A 19,279-nucleotide genomic window follows, 5' to 3' on the forward strand; every position below is an offset into this window, starting at 1 on the left:
TGCGAAGTCAGAAAATGCAGGCATCCCATTTTGTAGTGGTTTCATTATAGCGTGTGCTATTTACAGCTGCACTAGACGACCATAAAATAATCCTCCTCTGAAGTTTTGCGGTAGCCGAGTCATTTTTACTATTTCCTTTAGCCCACTTAACCAAATAATTAGTTGGCAGAAAGCGTAATCAGCTAACGCTTATTTGCTATATGTGGTAGTCCAGTAGCCTATGCTAAAACAGTTCGCAACTTCGGCTACCAAGCCATTTGACTAGCTAGCTAACCCTAACCGGCAAATATTCCATCTGTCAAACGTATTTGACGGCTTGTCAGTCGTGTACATTCCGTAAATGTCTACCTGGGCTATGCTGCACGAATGTGACAAAGCTAGAAGCTAGCAAGAAAATAATCATTAGAAATTCAATGTACATTATTTTTGTCTTTATGCAACAGGTGGAAAACTTGCTCTTCGAAGTGCGTTGTCATATTTACACGCCTGTAGATCAGTTATTAAAATACTTGATAGATTTGTTAATCACCGCTGACAGTGTTAATTTTTATTCGGTAAAAAGTGACTTGCGAACGATCGGTCAGCTAGCGTCACCCAGCAAGTAAACACCGCAAACGGCAATGGAGTAGTAGCAGTTAATGGCTCATTAACTGACTGTGGCGAAAACCTACGACGATAACTTGCTTGTTGGTTAACAGCAGGTCTACCAGACAGTTATATGAAAATTAGCCTAGTCAAATCACCAGTAGTCTACACATCTCTGATTGATTGACCATCAGTGCAGTCGATGTTCTTCCATTACATTACATTACATTACAGGCATTTGGCAGACGCTCAACAAACGTACAACAAAGTGTATAACCATAACCAGGAACAAGTATGACGAAACCCCTAGAGAGAAGTACCGGTCCAAGTGCAAGGAACAACCGCATAGTTCAACTTGGACCCTGAAGGTTAAACTGATTAACACTAACAACGAGAACAGCAACAACGCAATCTATGGAAAAATAAAAATAAATAAAAATGCAAGTAGTCGTTAAGACAGTTGATGCGCCTAAGTCACCTATGAAACAGCTGCCTAGTTACAACCCTAAGTTTAGTCATTTACAGGGGGGAAGGGAGGGATGGGGAGAGGTGCAGCCTGAAGAGGTGGGTCTTCAGTCGTCGTTTGTAGTTCCCCTGTAGTTCATATTGCTAATGCGTGAGCTAACCACGGATAGCTTACTTAGCTCACTGGCAAGCTGATATGCTAGCTAAGCATATTCGTTTTGCCGAGAAACATAAATTGAAGATAACTGAACATAATTGGATTATTAATGTCATACATATACCGTGATTACATGACACAGTACAGTCACGGATGGAAATTAAACTCCGTAAACATTTGATCATATATTTTAAAACATAACGGCAGACAGTCAGCTAGCCTCAAGTTCGTTCTGCAATCGTTCGTTCAGGTTGATGGGCTTTTCCGCACCGGACTGTCAATCACATTGTAAAAATCACAAGACCGCTTAACTCTATGGTTTTGGCTCCAAATCGAGAACATGGCCGCGCCCGCCATTGAGCTTCAAAACGTGTTTTACAGACCCACGGAGAGGCAATGGGTGACGTCACAGTAGCGTTGTCCATATTGTTTACAGTCTCTGGGCGGAACACACACAAGCAGAACAAAAGCAGGCAGATACATACATTAACAGAAATGAAACGCAAGGAACCAGCACCCGAGTCAGGGAAACAAAGAACTTAAATAGACAAGGGTAACAAGACACAGGTGAATTCAAAGAACAATCAAACCAGAAAAGGAGGGGATAACAAGACACAGGTGGGTGAGATATGTCCATAGACCTGACACTGCTAGTCAGTGGGAAATAAAAGAGCGTTTTATTGATTTTAAGGATTTTTCAAAGAAAACGGGGGAAGAACTTGCTAGAATGCTACTCGATTCCTTTGAGACCATGGGATTGACATTAAAGACTGTAGGGGACAAAGCTCCATATTCACATGTAGCAGCTTTCTCCCTGAGTCGAGTCACAAAACAGTCAATTGTCTCACCTCCCTCCTGTTTGCAACAGCCAGAAACGTAGCGCTCATAAATCACATTTTTAGCTGGTTTAAAGTACCATTCCATAGTATGACGGTCACGTCCGCTTGTTCCTCATTGCTCAGATTCAAGTTGTGTTTGTAGACACGTCGACATTCCGCTCCCATAACACTCCTCGGAGTCGTCGCCTGGACCTCCTCGGGTTTGCCCACTAGCCCTGTCGCTAAAGCATGGTCTTCATATTCTGCCCGGGAGATTTCCCAATTTGCACTCAGATTGCCACTGAGCTTAATCGGAGCTGGAAGGGGGTATGGTCACGGCCATGCCGATGCACTGCTGCTGCTACAGTATAGCTAGCTTTAGCAAACAAAGAACTTGCAAAACTCACTTGAGAGCTCTAAATCTACGTAGATGCTAAATCGCCGAATCACAGGTCCACTTCTGACACCATGTTTGAGTTCGTAGTGTTATGAAGACGAGACCGAACACCACGTTAGTTGATGAGCTTTAGCGGAGGCAACGGGGGCAGGAGGGCAAATAACAAGCACACCCCACAGCAGGCTGGGAGACTATGTAGCTTTACTGTAATACCATCCATAACAGTCTGTTTTATTTCGTTTTAACATAGCCTACTTTGTTTAGCACTGTAAAAACAAACATTTTACTTATTTGATTTAATCCAAAACGTTTTGAAATTTTAAATCTTTGTTCTGTTTAAAGAAATAAGTGTTGACAGGGGTGCAGATGGGGGGGGGGGGGGGGGGGGGGGGGGGGGGGGGGGGGGGGATTACATGGGCTGGGCCGGTTATAGGGACCCCTATCCATCCCTCCAGATCGGGGTAGTTGTATAAACTTAAAAGTTGAGACCTTTCTTTTGCTCACAGTTTGGTCCCTCCCGCTTCAAAAATCTCTCCCGCGCCCGTGAGTGTTAATAAAGGGTTCATTCTATTCTACTTATGCTGTCTTTTTGAAAACAAAAAACCGTCGGTTTGACCAAAATATTAATTTGATTTAATTTGACTGTCGCTAATTGAAAGCACGTTTTCATCTCTTTTAACGGGCAATGTCGATCAGTTTTATTTTGTTTCATTTATTAACACTGTCACTACTTAAATATGCTATGGGCCTATTGTTTCATTTCCTATTTAAAGTTACAATCTCGAAGATTTCAGTTTCGTTCTCTTTGGCGGTACCAATGGCGAGAGGCGGTAATTGCAGGTGTGTTTTTGGACCTCACTTCCCAACTTCCAAACAGTGTCGCCTATGTGACGTCAGTCAGTTGGCACCTGGGCCACTGTAACTATAACACTTACTAGAAAAGCAGAGGGCGGTCTAGAAATCCTTGATTTTAATGACATTATTAATACATACAAAGTAAACTGGTTTAAAAAATGCTTCATTACTGATTCAATTAGGTATTTTATACCGAGCCACATTTTTAACAAAATTGGAGGCCTTCATTTTCTATTATTATGTAACTACTCACCGACTAGATTACCCAGAAAACTATCAAAATTCCACCAGCAGGCACTTTTGGCTTGGAAAATCTGTTATGTCCACAATTTTTCACCCCACAAGACCTTATTATGGAATAACACAGACATATATATGTGTTAGAAATAAATCATTATTTTTTCCCAAATGGTATCAAAGAAACATTATTCATATTTTTGACGTTTTTGATAAGAATGGTGATTTGCTGTTATATGAGCAGTTAATGACTGTACACAGTTTCCCTGTCTCTTTCAAAGAGTTTAACCCGTTAATTAAAGCCATCCCAAATGGATTGATCCAACTTGTTAAGAGCCATTTGAGTTTTGGGGAAAATAAAATTATACATCCTAGACTGGTTTTAGACAGAATCGATTTATTAGATAAGAAATGTACAAATACGCATATACGTGATATATTCCAAGGAAAAATCTAAATTACTCCCAGGGGAAAATTTTACTGGAGGTCACAAATTATGGACATAAACTGGAAAGTGGCATGGTTGACACCATTCAAATATTGCATTGCAAACAAAGTTAGAGAAGTTCATTTTAAAGTCTTGCACAAGATTTACCCTGTGAACTCTGTTATTTCAAAACATGTAGACAGAGAATGTCTGTGTTTTTTGTGAGCAGAACAAAGAAACTCTCCCCCATTTGTTTTTTGACTGTAAAAGTGAATGATTTCTGGAAAGAGCTGGCTTCCAACATCTTTGAGCTAACTAATACAAAATATAGGTTTGTCCTTAAAGACATTATTTTATATTATGATAACAAGAGAGATAAGAATCTGGAATACAATGTAAATTTTTTATCCTTTTAGCAAAGTTTTATATACATAAACAGAAATTTTCAAACTCCACTCCCAAATTACAACCTTTTCTTTTGAAAGTTGATTCTCTCTTAAAATCTTTGAAATTAATAGAAAACAAAAAAAGTGATATGTAACTAACCCGCTATGAAGAACTGTTTGAAAAAGAAAAGCCCTAATTTTAGGCTATTTATACGCTATATCTCTCTCTATCTCTCTCTTTCACTTTCCCTTCATTGCAAATTGTACCACGATATTTATATTTTCATATTTTTGTGTATGCATTCTGAAGATGTTATATTGCTGTCACTGATGGACTTCATATTTCCTGATTGATGCATTTCATTATTCTTGCTACAATAAAAAAAAATAATAAAAAAGTAACTATAACACTTACTATTTACTGAATAAAAAATGGTTGTTATAAAAGTAACATTATGTACATATTCATTAATTGTCTAACATTAGGCTAACTTAAGCTGTTTTTACAATGCCAAGCCGGGTTAAAATGCTGTAGCAGACCTTGGGTAGAATTAGTGATGATCAATTTCCACAGTTCTTTATCCACCTTTTGTCTTCCCTACTACTCTAAAGACCGCCATTGTTAAACCTCTCCTGAAGCGAAACAATTTAGATGCCTCACTCCTTAATAACTACAGACCAGTATCAAATCTTTCATTTTTAAGTAAAATTTTAGAGAAGCTTGTTTTTAATGAACTCCTACAATATTTTAGAAAAATACCAGTCTGGTTTTCAGGCCAATCATAGCACTGAGACAGCACTAGTCAAGGTTGTAAACAACCTCAAGTCCAATATGGATATGAAAAAAATTTCTATATTAGTACTACTTGACTTAAGCGCTGCCCTTGATACAATAGATCACTCAATTCGTTTAGGTAGACTTCACAGTCTGATTGGCCTCTCTAGTACTGTTTTTAACTGGTTCAAATCTTATCTTAACGGTAGAGAATTTTTTGTAAGCAAGGATGAATGTTCATCTAACAGCTATAAAATGAACTGTGGTGTTCCTCAAGGTTTAATTTTAGGTCCTACACTTTTTAACCTTTACATGCTGCCACTTGGAAGCGTCATCAGGAGGCACAGCATACATTTCCATAGCTATGCTAATGACACACAGCTTTACATTGCCGTGTCTCCTGATGACTAAGGGCCAATAGATGCCCTTTTTAACTGCATTTTAGATATCAAGTTATGGATGGCAGAGAATTTTCTACAGCTCAACCAGGACAAAACTGAAGTCTTGGCTATTGGTACTGAAGCTCAGACAAACTCAATGTGAAACTGCAAGCACTGGCATTACACCCCTGTCAACAAGTAAAAAACCTAGGAGTTATATTGGATTCAAATCTTAGTTTTGTACCTCACATTAGAAACATAACTAAGAATGCATTCTACCATCTTAAGAACATTGCCAGAGTGCGACCATTTCTCTCTCGAGCCAACACAGAGACATTAATGCACGCCTTCATTACCTGCAGGATTGACTACTGTAATGCTCTACTTTCTGGTCTTCCCTAAAAAGAATTTAGTTCAATTGCAAGTACTGCAAAACTCAGCTTCACGTGTGTTGACTAGGACCAGAGAGCAAGCACACATTACACCAATTTTAAAAGTCTCTGCACTGGCTACCAGTTTGTTTCAGAATTGATTTTAAGGTCCTTTTACTGGTTTATACAGCTCTTAATGGGCTTGGTCCTATCTATTTATCAGATTACGATAGCTTCCAACCCTCTAGAACCCTCAGGTCTTCTGGTAGTGGCCTTTTAATCATCCCTAAAGTCAGAACAAAAACCCACGGTGAGGCATCCTTTTATTACTATGGTCCACGCCTCTGGAACAGCCTTCCTGAAGGCCTGAGGGCAGCAGAGAATGTTGATATTTTTAAAAGTAAACTCAAGACCTACCTTTTTAGTCTGGCTTTCAAGAGTTTTATTCATTTATCTGTTTTTATTTATTCATTTATTTACTTATTTTTTAGTCTGGATTTTAATTGAGCTTTATTCATTTATCTGTTTTTATGACAGCGTTTCCTTAGTTCCTCAGTTTTATAAATTTAAAAAATCATTGCTTTGAGTATGGAATCGGGGGGGGTTGTTGTATTGTGAGAAGCACTTTGTGTTACATTTAACTTGTATGAAAAGTGCTATACAAATAAGGTCTGATTGATTGATTTCCCGGTATGAACATGTTTACACTGCAGAGAAGAATCCCTGGATTCGCTGTGGCTGGTGCAATTATGTATCTCATGCACAATAAACATAGTCTCTCTCATGAATTGTTGTGATATTTTTGAAACAACTGCCTTGCTGTTATCCCTGGTGTTTCTGGTTTTGCTAGCTGAACTGTCCGCGAATAAAGCTGAGCTGGGTGTTAAATTAGCAATCAGAACAAGAAGCATAAAACAAAAACAAAGGTGACCAAAAAAGGGCATCAAGGCTGAAGGAACATATGAGGAAGCGTAATAAAAGAACAACAACGATAATCCATACTGCCGTATTCTTTTATTTAGTTTTCTCCGGTTTGACATCTTTACACAGAAATCAGACCCGGCTCTGCTCCACCTATACCCCGGGGTTAATGCTCTGTGTAAAGACGGCTTTATTCCGATCATTATAATATATTGATGAACTTGGTGGCAATGTAAATAATAGTAACGTTAAGGCCAGTTCAGATCAATGATTCGCAACGAGACAAAACGGTTTTAGAATGTTGCAGAGAAAATTGCAGCGTTGTGAACTGGTTATCTGCAGAGCGTCTGAAGCCGTTGCCTGGGGTCTCAAAAGGCCCACTTTGTCAATCGCCAAGTGCAGTTTTAGAATGTTTACAATCAGACGTCTTGGAATTTTTTTTTCGGCGATAGACGGTGACTCAACAGACATTTATTTTAATGAAAATCTTCGAGATTATTACTTTCATATCTAAAAATGTTTAGGCAATTTAATTTGTTTAAACGAATGTTTAGCACTGTAAAAAATATTTTATTTGTTTCAAAAAGTTTGGAAGTGTTAAATATTTGTTGTTTATAGAAATGTGTTAATAAAGTTATGTTGTTAATTATATTCTACTTATGCTGCCTTTTCATGAACAAAACGCCTAAAAAAATAGGTCTTTCTTTCTGACGTTAGACATTTAAAATGAAATAACTACTCAAAAAATGAAGGGCGACACACCCATTAGAAGGACAATATCAGTCATGAGAAGCAGAAGTGTTATAAAGTGCAATTCCCCTTTAACCATCTAATCGTTTATGCATTTTATCGCATTTGCACCGATTTTCACCAATTAGCTTCTAGCACCCACCCCCCACGACCTTGCCCAAGTGTAGATAATGGATGGATGTATCAATTATTGTTTCTTTTTTGGTATTTTGGCATCTTGTAGATGTATCTTTGACATTCTGAAAAAAGCCCAGCACAAATAAAACTAAACCGAATTTAAATGCGTTAGCTACGGTATATCACAAAGCCAACTGCTGAATTAGGAGTCATTCAGTCATTCTAACTGTTCTGGACAGCGTAAATTACTGGAAATTGGATTCATCCAATTTAAAGCATTCCTGAGAAACATAGATTAGAGATTTGACTTCAGGTGGTTTAAACAAGACAATTTGCTGTTAGAGTACCAGTATAAGTTGGTGTAGAGTATTTGCATTGCTTAGCTGGTTGGTTGGTTCCAAAAGCACAAAGGAACACATACTACATATGCACGTTTGTTCAAACATCTTAACATCTTTATTAAGCAAATAACGTCATAAATAAAAAAAGTGCATAGAAAAATTAAACGGGTTTAGAAATATGTATACAATTATGTACAAACTCAGGTTTTCTTTATACAAGGTAACAAAGCCAAGTTCACCAATGATTAATTTTTATGTCCTTTTTTTTATACTTTTTATACTTTAAAATAACCCTGTGTTGGGGGACACAGCTTTTATGACAGTACTGGAGGAATCGTTAACGGTGAAGTCAGGTTAAACTAATGCTTTGCATCCTTCATTGCACACAAAGGCCAGTTCTGCAGGAGAGTCGAAACCCAGCAGTATTTTCGCACTGTATTCCTTTACATCTTTGAGCAACTGAGGTAGAATCCTTGCGAGAACTTGAGAGGGAAGGAGGCTTCGCCAAAGTTTTATTCTGTGTTGTCGTCAGAACGATGGTAAACCAGCGGGACGGAGACGAGCTGGCTAGCAGGGAGAGAGGCTGAGACTGCACTTCCTTTGTGTATCTGCTATATCCTCCATTTTTAGATATTCGTGGTTATCCCATTTTTAGAAGATAAGTCAAACAAACAAACAAAAAAACGGAAGGTATACTAAAAGAAGAACGAGAGGAAAGTTCTAAAATTCAAATGAATCGGCCGTGGGTATGCGTGGGGGTTGGGGGGGGGGGGGGGGGGGGGGGGGGGGGGGGGGGGGGGGGGGGGAGGGGGGGGGTAGCTGGAAGGTTCTCTGCAGAAAACAAGGTCTGCATCTTCCCCCACTCCCCCATCGCACTGTCAAAACAAGGAAGGAAGAAACTTAATCAAAATATAAAATGTTTAAAAAAACTTGGCTCAGCACAATGTCTTTTCTAAAGACCATACTGCCAGATTCCAAGCAAGGGAAAACAAACTTAAAATTGGGTTTGAGTTGGTGTTACCTGGTACCCGGGACGGGAGGGCGCAAACGTCACAAAAACTCCTCCTCCCCCACATCCTACTACACATATTACACTGCCATTATAAAATGAAGACTGCGACATGATCTCTTTTGTGAGGGAGGCAAGGTCGAAGTGTTCAGTTTTTTGTTTTTTTTTGTTTTTGTTATTTATGTCAGGGTGGGTACTTAGAGCTAACTGTACCAGACAGTAAGGTGCCCAAGTGCGTAGTCTGTTCACACCGTAGGGGCTGGTCTTGGAGTAACCCTCTGCTTTATAAAACAAAGACATGAAGTACAGACGTGCCTGCCCAAAAAGGCCTTGCCACGGCGAGCTCCTCAGAAACGCAGAAAAAAACACCGGTACTGACTGAAAGGTAACCCTTTTCGAAGAGAAACAAACTCCTGGTCTTTCCCTCAGCACCGAAATACAAAACGTGAGACAAGGTTCTCATGCAAAACTAATGTGCAAAACTACAGCAAAAAAAAATCAAGTCTTTGATTATTACTGCATCATAAGTTATTGATATTACCATGGTTACGGAGACAGCGTAAAGTTCAGCACGACTGAAAAGTCCCGACTAGGGTCAGGTAGTGTTCGCTTACCTAAAAACTAAACGAATCGTTTAAAAAAGACAGCATGAGATTCCGTTCTTACGAGATTGTCTTGAATGTACAATGCTATTCCCACCATCCGTTTGGCTCAGACGAACACGCATGGGTCACACGTTAATTTAGCACCAAGAAAGGCCTTCCAAACGGCCTTGTGAGGAGACGGACCAGGCAGACATGCCCAAACGCACACCGCACACCAGCAGAATCCACCAGGCAGACGTGCCCAAACGCACACCGCACACCAGCAGAATCCACCAGGCAGACATGCCCAAATGCACACCGCACACCAGCAGATTCCACCAGGCAGACATGCCCAAACGCACACCGCACACCAGCAGAATCCACCAGCCAGCCTGCGAGACCGAACGAGCAGAACAAGAGAAACCGAGCCGGACACCGCTGAAAGGAAGTGGCGCAGAGATGGGAGATCAGCAGGGGACGGACAGGGTAAAATAAAATCGGACTTGAACGGGTGTTCAAAGTGAGGCCCGTGTACGTCCCGTTAATAATGTGCAAGACGAAGGGAGACTCGGGCAGGCATATTTATCCGTGTTGTGGGAAAGTTCAGCCACGGAACACAGTTCCGGAAGCGAGCGGAGGGGCAGCAGCATCTGAAGCATCTAAAGCATGCTCGGGAGTCTCAGAAGAGACACAGCAAGCCGCCACACCCCCCCCCCCCCCCCACAGCCACAGGCTGACGAAACCACCACACACTCATTTAGGTTAAGTTCTTGGTAATCTGATGATCTCAACAGATCCACAGGTGCGCTGATAAGAGTAACGTGTAGTCGCTGGTTGTTGTGACTGCTGGTGAAACACAAAAATAGCAACGAAAGAAAACAAGATTCTGGTTTCAGCCGGTGTCATCTCCCCTAAGAACTTTCTACTGACTTCCTCCATCCTGCAGTGTATGCGACTACTCCTGCCCCCCACCCCCACCCTGAACCACGGGCCTTTTGCACCAACATCAGGTAAAAAAGGAAGACTTCCCCCGCCCCCACCCCCCTCCAATGCAGACCTGAAAGCCGGTCTGAGCAGCTGGAGGCGTTACAGATGAGTACAGGAAGGAGTGTGCACCTGGACGTGTACGAGCCTCTGTGACCCCGCCCCCAGGCCCCCCAGGACCGCCCCTCCCCCCTCCCTCCCTCCCTCCGCCCTCGCTCGCCCCTCTCCTCTCTCCCCTGAGGAATCCAAGGTTTCTTGGAGACGTCTGCTCTTAGCGTTGTTTCCGCTCCCGCTCTTTCCTCCTCCCGGCGTCCGCCCCGGCCGCGCGCGCGAGAGGGGGGGCGGGGCCTAGTTGAGGAAGCGGCGGCAGCGGCGGGCCCCGCAGTTGCAGAGCAGCTTGCTGCTGTCGTCCTCGATGGGGAACTTGTAGTCGTAGGTGAGCTCCTCGCCCCGGTAGATCTTGCGCAGGGCGAAGATGACGATGTGCTTCTGGCCCTCCACGTTGATCACGCGCGAGTAGCAGTTGGGCTCGCACGAGTGGTTGATGAAGCGCGCCGCGTTGCCGTGCATGGTGGCGTCCACCACGTCGAAGTCGTCGATGCGGAACATGTAGCAGCCGATGCCCTGGGGGGGGGGGGGGGGGAACGGCGGGTTAGCGGGGCACTGGTAACCGAGCAACGGCTTTGTAAAACCCCCCCCATGACCCCCTGAACGCCCTGCTCCACCCCCACAACCCCCCAAACCCCCCCCGCTGTTAGACCACCGCCCGCACACCCTGCTCCACCCCCCCGCCCGACCCCCCCACCCCCTGCTCCACCCCCCAGGCGGGTCAGCACGCGGACGCAGGGCTGGGACGCGTGGCGGAGGCCGCTCACCTTCCCGTCGTAGTACTTCTCCCGCTTGTCCGTCAGCACGGAGCGGATGACGATGCCGGAGTACTCGATCACCATCTCCCCCGCGTCGATGTTCCGCTTGCAGAACAGGCCCCGCCCGTGGATGGCAGACCTGAGAAGCGTGGAAGGGAGGGAGGGAGGGGGGAGAGAGAGAGAGAGAGAGAGAGGGGGAGAGATCACATGAGAGAGAGAGAGAGGGGGAGAGATCACGTGAGAGATAGAGAGAGAGAAAGAGAGAGAGAGATGGGGAGAGAGAGCACGTGTGAGAGAGAGAGAGAGGGGATGACGTGGCATCATTGTGGCGATTCTATCATGATGGGTTTAGAAATAGAAACGATAGAATAGAAATAGAACGTCAGACTCTCTCGGCCGGAGACCGAGCTGCCCAGAAAAAGCAGCCATTTTGAGGAGGTGAGCGAGCTCCTGGAGATCCGTGGCTTACGGCCATTTTCTGCAGCGAGGGGAGGGAGACTGGAGGAGAGAAGGAGAAGGCGGCTCCTCTCCAGAGACACACACCTGTACACCCCCACCGCCTCCTTCGACGTCCGCTCCAGGTGTCGGAAGCGCATGGCCATGGGCAGCTCCAGGCTGGTGGCGCGTCTGTGGGAGAGGGACAAATCAATTCAGTTCAGTTCAATTCAATTTACTGTCCATTCCAGTATAACAAAAAGTCTTGTTTGCCAGTCTCTCTGGTACAACATAAAAGCATAGTGCAGACACTGACACAGTTAAAACACACACTTTCAAGACAGTTTTAGACGTAAAACACACAAAAACAAAACAAAGTAAATAATAATAAGAAAAGAGTTTAAAAAATGTATGTATGTATAAAGTTATGTATAAAAAGTGCAAGTGGTCATGGGTAAAAAGTATTGCACAATGTCATAAAAAATTCCCGTTATTGCACAACCCGTGTCCAAAGTCAGGCTTAGTACAACCAATCACAACCCTGGCAGAAGGGGTCTGCTCGTACATGGCTGTTTCTCAGGACCAATCGCTTTACACGGGGGGCGGGTCTCCAGCTCAGCGATGGCGAGTGCAGCACTGGCTTGGACCGTGTACAAACTCCATTAAAATTCAGCAGCCGCATCCAAATAAAAGCCTGGACCTTCTTTTCCCACAGTAACCACCCACATTCAGTACGAAGGTTCGCCGAGAAACTAGGCAAGTGATCAACCAGTGACTGTTTTTAGGACAAATCCAAAATCATTTCAGAAAATTCTGAAGACTCACAACAGTGGACTCTTCTGAATTCATTAAAGGAGTAACATGGTGGTCGAATGTGACACTTGCCAGTTGTCTTTAGGCAACAACAAAACAAATGTGCGTAATTTTTTTTATTTAAATGTATTTTAAAACGTATTTTTCGAAGCCTAAATTTCCCACTATAAAAGTTCACCCAAACTGTCTGGGCGTGGTAATGAGAACTGTCAGTTAGCTATGATTGAAAGACCGTGCCCCGTTACCATAGCTACCTCCATGATACGTGCACATCTTGGGAGACTGAATTTTCACAAGCTTGTTAACTTAGTATATCAAGTATCGATAGCTAAGTACGTTGACTTATATCCAATAATAAGTTTTGCTAGCTAGCTAGCCAAGTTAAGATAAAACCACAACTATAATGTTCTTATGAAAGCAAACTAGCTAACTAACGTTATCGATAACATTACATTATGAAATCAAACTACATAGCTAGCTAACGTTAGCTAGCTAGCTATAAATGAATATAACCAACCAGATAGTCTAATAGTCCTTAAAAGGCACTCTTATAAGTGAACCTCACGTTAGTCAAATATAATAACTATGGGTCACGAGTTATCCATGGGCTACTAGTTTTTGTATGTTGCATATGCACCTCAGGGCTGCTAGTTTTTGTATGTTTGTGTTTTGCACCTCAGGGCTGCTCCTTTTTGTTTTAGCATTTTCTTTTTGTATTCGTGTTTTGCACTTCAGGGCTGCACATTTTTGTTTTTGTATGTTGCATCTGCACCTCAGGGCCGAAAGTTTTTGTTTTTGTATTTTCTTTTTGTATTCGTGTTTTGCACTTCAGGGCTGCACATTTTTGTTTTTGTATGTTGCATCTGCACCTCAGGGCCGAAAGTTTTTGTTTTTGCATTTTCTTTTTGTTTTTGTGTTTGGCACTTCAGAGCCACCGTAGGTTACTGTACTTGTGACGCACTAAGTTGATAACATTCTCAGCCAGCTGAAAATCGGACGATAAATTTAAAACGCACATTTCTCCAAAAATAAAGAACGGACATATTTCTTCATATGTTTCTTCAATGCCTCTTGTGCAAATAGCACACAAAACCGAGAAAGTGTGAAAACCACCATGTTATTCCTTTAAGGAGCTTAATGGTCATGTGAGTACTTGGAAAGGCTGGTTTCAGCCATACAAAATTCACAATATTGCCCTGAGGAAGAGGGAGCTATGCTATGATGGTACCAAACATCTGTAATGCATTACACCATCTACCTCTAAGGCACGTGAAAGTACCTACGCTCAGCACACGCGTGCATTTCTCTCTCAAAAGCTTTTTTTTTAAGTTATGCAGCCCACGACAGTTAAAGCTGACTACACCCGTTTCCTTTTAACTTGTCCGGGATGCAAAACAGCACATAACGGGGAAAAACAGGCACTGCAGCTGTGCTTTTAATGGGGGAGCCGCTCTGCGCACCCGTGCTGCCCCGGGGCGGGCCTCCCCCCGTGTTTGAGACAGCGAAGGGCATCTCACCTGGTGGACTTCAGCGGGACTTCGTCCTCCTCCTCGTCGTACGGGCCGTTGTCAGGCAACTGCCTGTGCTGAGAGGCCAGGAAGTTGAACATGTCAAAGGTGGACTTTCTGTGGAGGCAAAGAGGAAGAAAAACAGGATGAGACGGCGTGGGCGCCAAGAGCAGTGTGCGGAAACGAGACCGCGAACTGGACTGAGATAAAATGAGAAATAGAGCCAAAAAGAAAACAGTATAAATCCCTGGAAATGCAATGAGGGGTCATTTCTGGGAAACGGGCAGTCTTCTGTTATGGCACAGGCTTAACGGGCAGATAGTCCTGGATGGCGCCAGGCCCGCCGGGGTGCATCTGAGGCCCGCTCACCTCATGTGGACCTCAGAGCGGGCGCAGCCGCTGGGGTTCACCGGCAGCTCCTCCTCCTGGCTGTCCTGCTTGTGGAAGCGGAAGGTGTGTCGCTGGCAGAGGCTGGCGCCCTCTAGCTGCTCCAGCAGGAACAGCACGGCGTCGTGGAGCATGCCCAGAACGCGCGCCCCGGTCATGCCCGCGAAGGACAGCTGCTTGAGCCGGGCGGCGGCGCGGGCCTCCTGCACGCCGTCGATCACCGCCTGCCAGGCCACTGAGGGAGGAGCAGGGAGGGGCATCGTCACGCAGCGTGCCCGCAGGGTACCCCCCCCAACCCCCCCATATTGTTATTATTAAATCACCCCCATGAGTAACTTCCTTTCCCTTGCGTTAGTCAGAAAACTGCTGGAAACAATTGCTGGGAATGACCATCGCCCTCGCCACGGCCCTCCCCCTCTCGTGCACGGCCCTCCCCCTCTCGTGCACGGCCCTCCCCCTCTCGTGCACGCGCGTGCGTACCCTCGATGCTGTCGGCCTCCACGCTGAACCCATCCTCGCTGCTGATCTCGAAGCGCAGGTGCGGCTGCTCCCTGCAGGGGGGGCACTCCTCGTCCAGGTCCGGCGGGGGCATCTCGTCGTCCGAGCTGGAAACCGCACCTGGCGGGGGCGTAAGCGGGAAAAAAGGGGGGGGGGGGGGGGTCAGCGAAACGAGGCGCGTGGGCGAGGCCCGATCCATGTCTGGAGTTTCGGGCGGTTTGGCCAACCTGAATATTTGTTCCAGTCGGTCAGCGCGTTCCGGCCCACGCTCTCCCAGGCCAGCGGCCGGCTGTAGCCGAGGTCACCTCGGGTAGCCGAGGCCAGCCGGTCCCACGGTCCGGGCCTGCAAGCAAACACAACCCCACAAACCGGGCTGAAACAGCTTCAGAAAACCCGCCAAAAAAACCCCCACAAACCAGGCTGAAACAGCTTCAGAAAACCCGCCAAAAAAAACCCCAAACAAACCAGGCTGAAACAACTTCAGAAAACCCGCCAAAAAACACTGTGAATTCAACCACAACATTCCGCACTGAAAAAGAAATAAATACTATTCTTTCTTTTTTTATCTATAAAAGTGCTGAGCAGATATATGTATATATACCTTTGCACTAGGTGTCTGACTGTTGAGTGGTTCCAACTGTAACAAAGCCCCTTTGTTTTCACACTTGTTTAATTAATAATTTTATTTATTAATTCATTTATTGATTTATTTTTATCTTTTATTTAATTTAATTTTATTTGTTTATATTTCATTGGAAGCAGCATCATTGGAATTTAAGATTATTCCCTTCAACTGAAGGATATGTTTCTATACATCTTCACTGTAAATAGTTTCTATTTCCAATGCAAAACAGAATCTTTCGATTTATAAAACATTGTTTTTCTGTTTCTGATTGTTCAATGTACCCCAATTAAAGGGGGCGGGGATTGGTGGTGGGGTTCAGACAGTTCATAAAACTTAGTTTAGTTAAAAATAAAAAGAGAGAGAGAGAGATGAAAAGTACAGTATGAGGATGTGGAAATATATTTCATAATTAATTATATGGCAATATTAAATCAATTTGATTTTGAGGCACGACAATTGCACTGCCAGTGAATATTAGGTTAGAAAATACATTTGCCTGATTTAACGTGACGGCCGCTTCCTGTCCTCTATCCGAATACAGATACAGATACAGAGACAGATAATTTTGTTGGTGGAACAGACACAGACACAGATAATTTTGTTGGTGGAACAGACACAGATACAGATACAGAGACAGATAATTTTGTTGGTTGAACAGACACAGATACAGATAATTTTGTTGGTGGAACAGACACAGACACAGAGACAGATAATTTTGTTGGTGGAACAGATACAGATACAGACACAGATAATTTTGTTGGTGGAACAGATATAGATACAGATACAGAGACAGATAATTTTGTTGGTTGAACAGACAGACACAGATACAGAGACAGATAATGACGTCTCTGCACACCCCTAGCTGGTAATGGGCCTCAGCTTTTCAGTGCTCCCGTTCCCTGCCCATCATACTGCAGAGCCACCTCATACTGCACAGCCACCTCATACTGCACAAGCGCGGACGGCCAGGGAGGAAGTGAGAGAAACGCGCACCACGCCGTGTCATTAGGGTGACTGGTAGACCCACACTGGAAACATGACATCAAGGGGAATTCCACCCAAATAAATGTGTTTTTATGTGCAAGTTGAATAAGCCTTGCAAAGTAGGTTCCCACACATCTACATGAGACGCACGGCAGCTGGTAACAATACTCCGCTATTATTATGGAGTAACTTCGGCTATGAACATCAGCATCTACGGCCTTTTTCACATCTTTTACATAATCACCAAATCCTCACGGGTGGCGAAAACATACCTGCACTTATAAAACTGTGCAATGATCACAGCCTAAAACACAGCTCACATCATGGGGCATCACCTGTCCCGCCTTCACAATGTTAAACAAACCGGGATTCGCCGCCTCTAAGTATTCAGGTAGCCATTTTAATCAACCCACGCGACTGATTCTGAATAACAGAACAGGATGTGTCATCACCTGGACCATGGGTCAGGCGAGAGATCACAGCTCCCTATGTGTGGGGGGTTTTTTAAAAAAAAATTTGTTTTTTTTTTTAAACTGACATCCTGTGTCAAGTCTACAGTGAAAACTTAAGAGTGTGCCTCGGGCACGGCTGAAGACACAGAGACATCGCAGAGCTGCTGTGGCTGCTCAGCATCAGAGCCGCTGTGGCTGCTCGGCATCAGAGCCGCTGTGGCTGCTCGGCATAAGAGCCGCTGTGGCTGCTCCGCATCAGAGCTGCTGTGGCTGCTCCGCATCAGAGCTGCCGTGGCTGCTCCGCATCAGAGCTGCCGTGGCTGCTCAGCATCAGAGCTGCCGTGGCTGCTCCGCATCAGAGCTGCTGTGGCTGCTCCGCATCAGAGCTGCCGTGGCTGCTCCGCATCAGAGCTGCCGTGGCTGCTCAGCATCAGAGCTGCCGTGGCTGCTCCGCATCAGAGCCGCTGTGGCTGCTCCGCATCAGAGCTGCTGTGGCTGCTCCGCATCAGAGCCGCTGTGGCTGCTCAGCATCAGAGCTGCCGTGGCTGCTCGGCATCAGAGCCGCTGTGGCTGCTCCGCATCAGAGCCGCTGTGGCTGCTCCGCATCAGAGCCGCTGTGGCTGCTCCGCATCAGAGCCGCTGTGGCTGCTCGGCATCAGAGCCGCTGTGGCTGCTCAGCATCAGAGCCGCTGTGGCTGCTCAGCATCAGAGCCGCTGTGGCTGCTCAGCATCAGAGCTGCTGTGGTTCATGCTGCATGCCACGACTTAAACTCATACTTACGGGTCGGCCAGCTGCGTGGCTGTAATGTGTACATTACACTTACTGAGGGCGACATAGCTCAGGAGGTAAGACCGATTGTCTGGCAGTCGGAGGGTTGCCGGTTCAAAACCCCGCCCTGGGCGTGTCGAAGTGTCCCTGAGAAAGACACCTAACCCCTAACTGCTCTGGCGAATGAGAGGCATCGATTGTAAAGCGCTTTGGGTAAAAGCGCTATATAAATGCAGTCCCTTTACTTCAGCTGTAACAACACAACCCGCGGCCCCCCAGAGAACACTGCTGAGAACCTTAGGTAAAAGGAGAAGATGAAGGCAACAAGCCAAAAAAAAAAAAACCAACGGTACGAGTACTTCCACAGCTACGCCGCTGACGACACACAGCTGTATGTGTCCGTGAAGCCAGATGAACCCAAACGCTCTGTCCAATCTAACTGATTGTGTGTCAGCCATTAATGAATGGATGAGCAACAACTCCTTAAAGCTAAATGAAAATAGGACTGAGATCCCCCTGGGTGGCCCAAAAAATAAGAGGGATCGTGTTCTTGCTAAACTGGGACATCTGACCTCGCAGACACAACCACAAGTAAGAAACCCCTGTCATTTTAGATTCTGACCTCAATTCTAAAGCCCATTTTAGTTCATTGACCAAAACCGCCTTTTATCATTTGCGCAATACAGGGAAGTTGAGACCTCCGCTCTGCCAGCAAGATTCTGAAAAGCTTGTTCATGCTTTTGTTTCTAGTTGTCTTGGTTACTGTGACGCACTATATACTGGCTTACCAAAAGCAGTCATTGCAGAACTACAGAACATTCAGAACGCAACTGCCAGGGTCTCAACAAAAACTAAATGACCTCACTCCCTTTTATATCACAGACACCCTGTGGGTTTTATAGTCCTCTATGGACCCTGAGATCCTCCACAGCTGCTCTTTTAACTGTTCGCAAGCTTGTCAGAAAAACCTTTGGGGATGCTACTTTCAGCTACTACACCCCAAAAATATGGAACATATTAGACTTGCTGGCTCAGCGGACAGTTTCAAACTCAAAACATACCTTTTTAATATAGCCTATAACTAGAAGTGTCTTTTTAATCTTTTATGATTTTCTTTTCTTATCTTTGAAAATACACACACACACACACACACACACACACACACTCACACTCACACTCTCACTCTCACTCTCACTCTCACTCTCACTCTCACTCTCACTCTCACTCTCACTCTCACTCTCACTCACTCACTCACTCACTCACGCTCCCAAACCTTATGCTTTCAGGGTCCCCGGGACGCTCCTCCTTCAGTCTGTCCAGGTCCAGCACCCCTTTCACGGTCGGCGTTTTGATGCGAACACCCCCCGCCCGGCTGGGACAGCT

The 19,279-nt window shown here is 44.8% G+C and overlaps 1 protein-coding gene across 2 annotated transcripts in view; it reads right to left on the reverse strand.

Annotated features, from left to right (window-relative positions):
- Positions 1 to 9,143: 9,143 nt before the first annotated feature.
- The window catches only part of kmt2bb (lysine (K)-specific methyltransferase 2Bb), a 56,093-nt gene continuing 45,957 nt past the window's right edge, over positions 9,144 to 19,279 (reverse strand). For both annotated transcript variants that reach the window (XM_035390622.1, XM_035390631.1), the window contains 8 exons: positions 19,170 to 19,277; positions 15,294 to 15,409; positions 15,049 to 15,186; positions 14,551 to 14,803; positions 14,191 to 14,298; positions 11,969 to 12,052; positions 11,435 to 11,564; positions 9,144 to 11,183 (listed from right to left, as the gene is read on the reverse strand). In XM_035390622.1, coding sequence (XP_035246513.1) covers positions 10,908 to 11,183; positions 11,435 to 11,564; positions 11,969 to 12,052; positions 14,191 to 14,298; positions 14,551 to 14,803; positions 15,049 to 15,186; positions 15,294 to 15,409; positions 19,170 to 19,277 — 1,213 coding nt within the window. In that variant the 3' untranslated portion in view covers positions 9,144 to 10,907. The remainder of the gene's footprint in view (positions 11,184 to 11,434; positions 11,565 to 11,968; positions 12,053 to 14,190; positions 14,299 to 14,550; positions 14,804 to 15,048; positions 15,187 to 15,293; positions 15,410 to 19,169; positions 19,278 to 19,279) is intronic.

This window comes from Anguilla anguilla, chromosome 1 (genome assembly GCF_013347855.1).
Source record: "Anguilla anguilla isolate fAngAng1 chromosome 1, fAngAng1.pri, whole genome shotgun sequence".
NCBI lineage: Eukaryota > Metazoa > Chordata > Actinopteri > Anguilliformes > Anguillidae > Anguilla > Anguilla anguilla.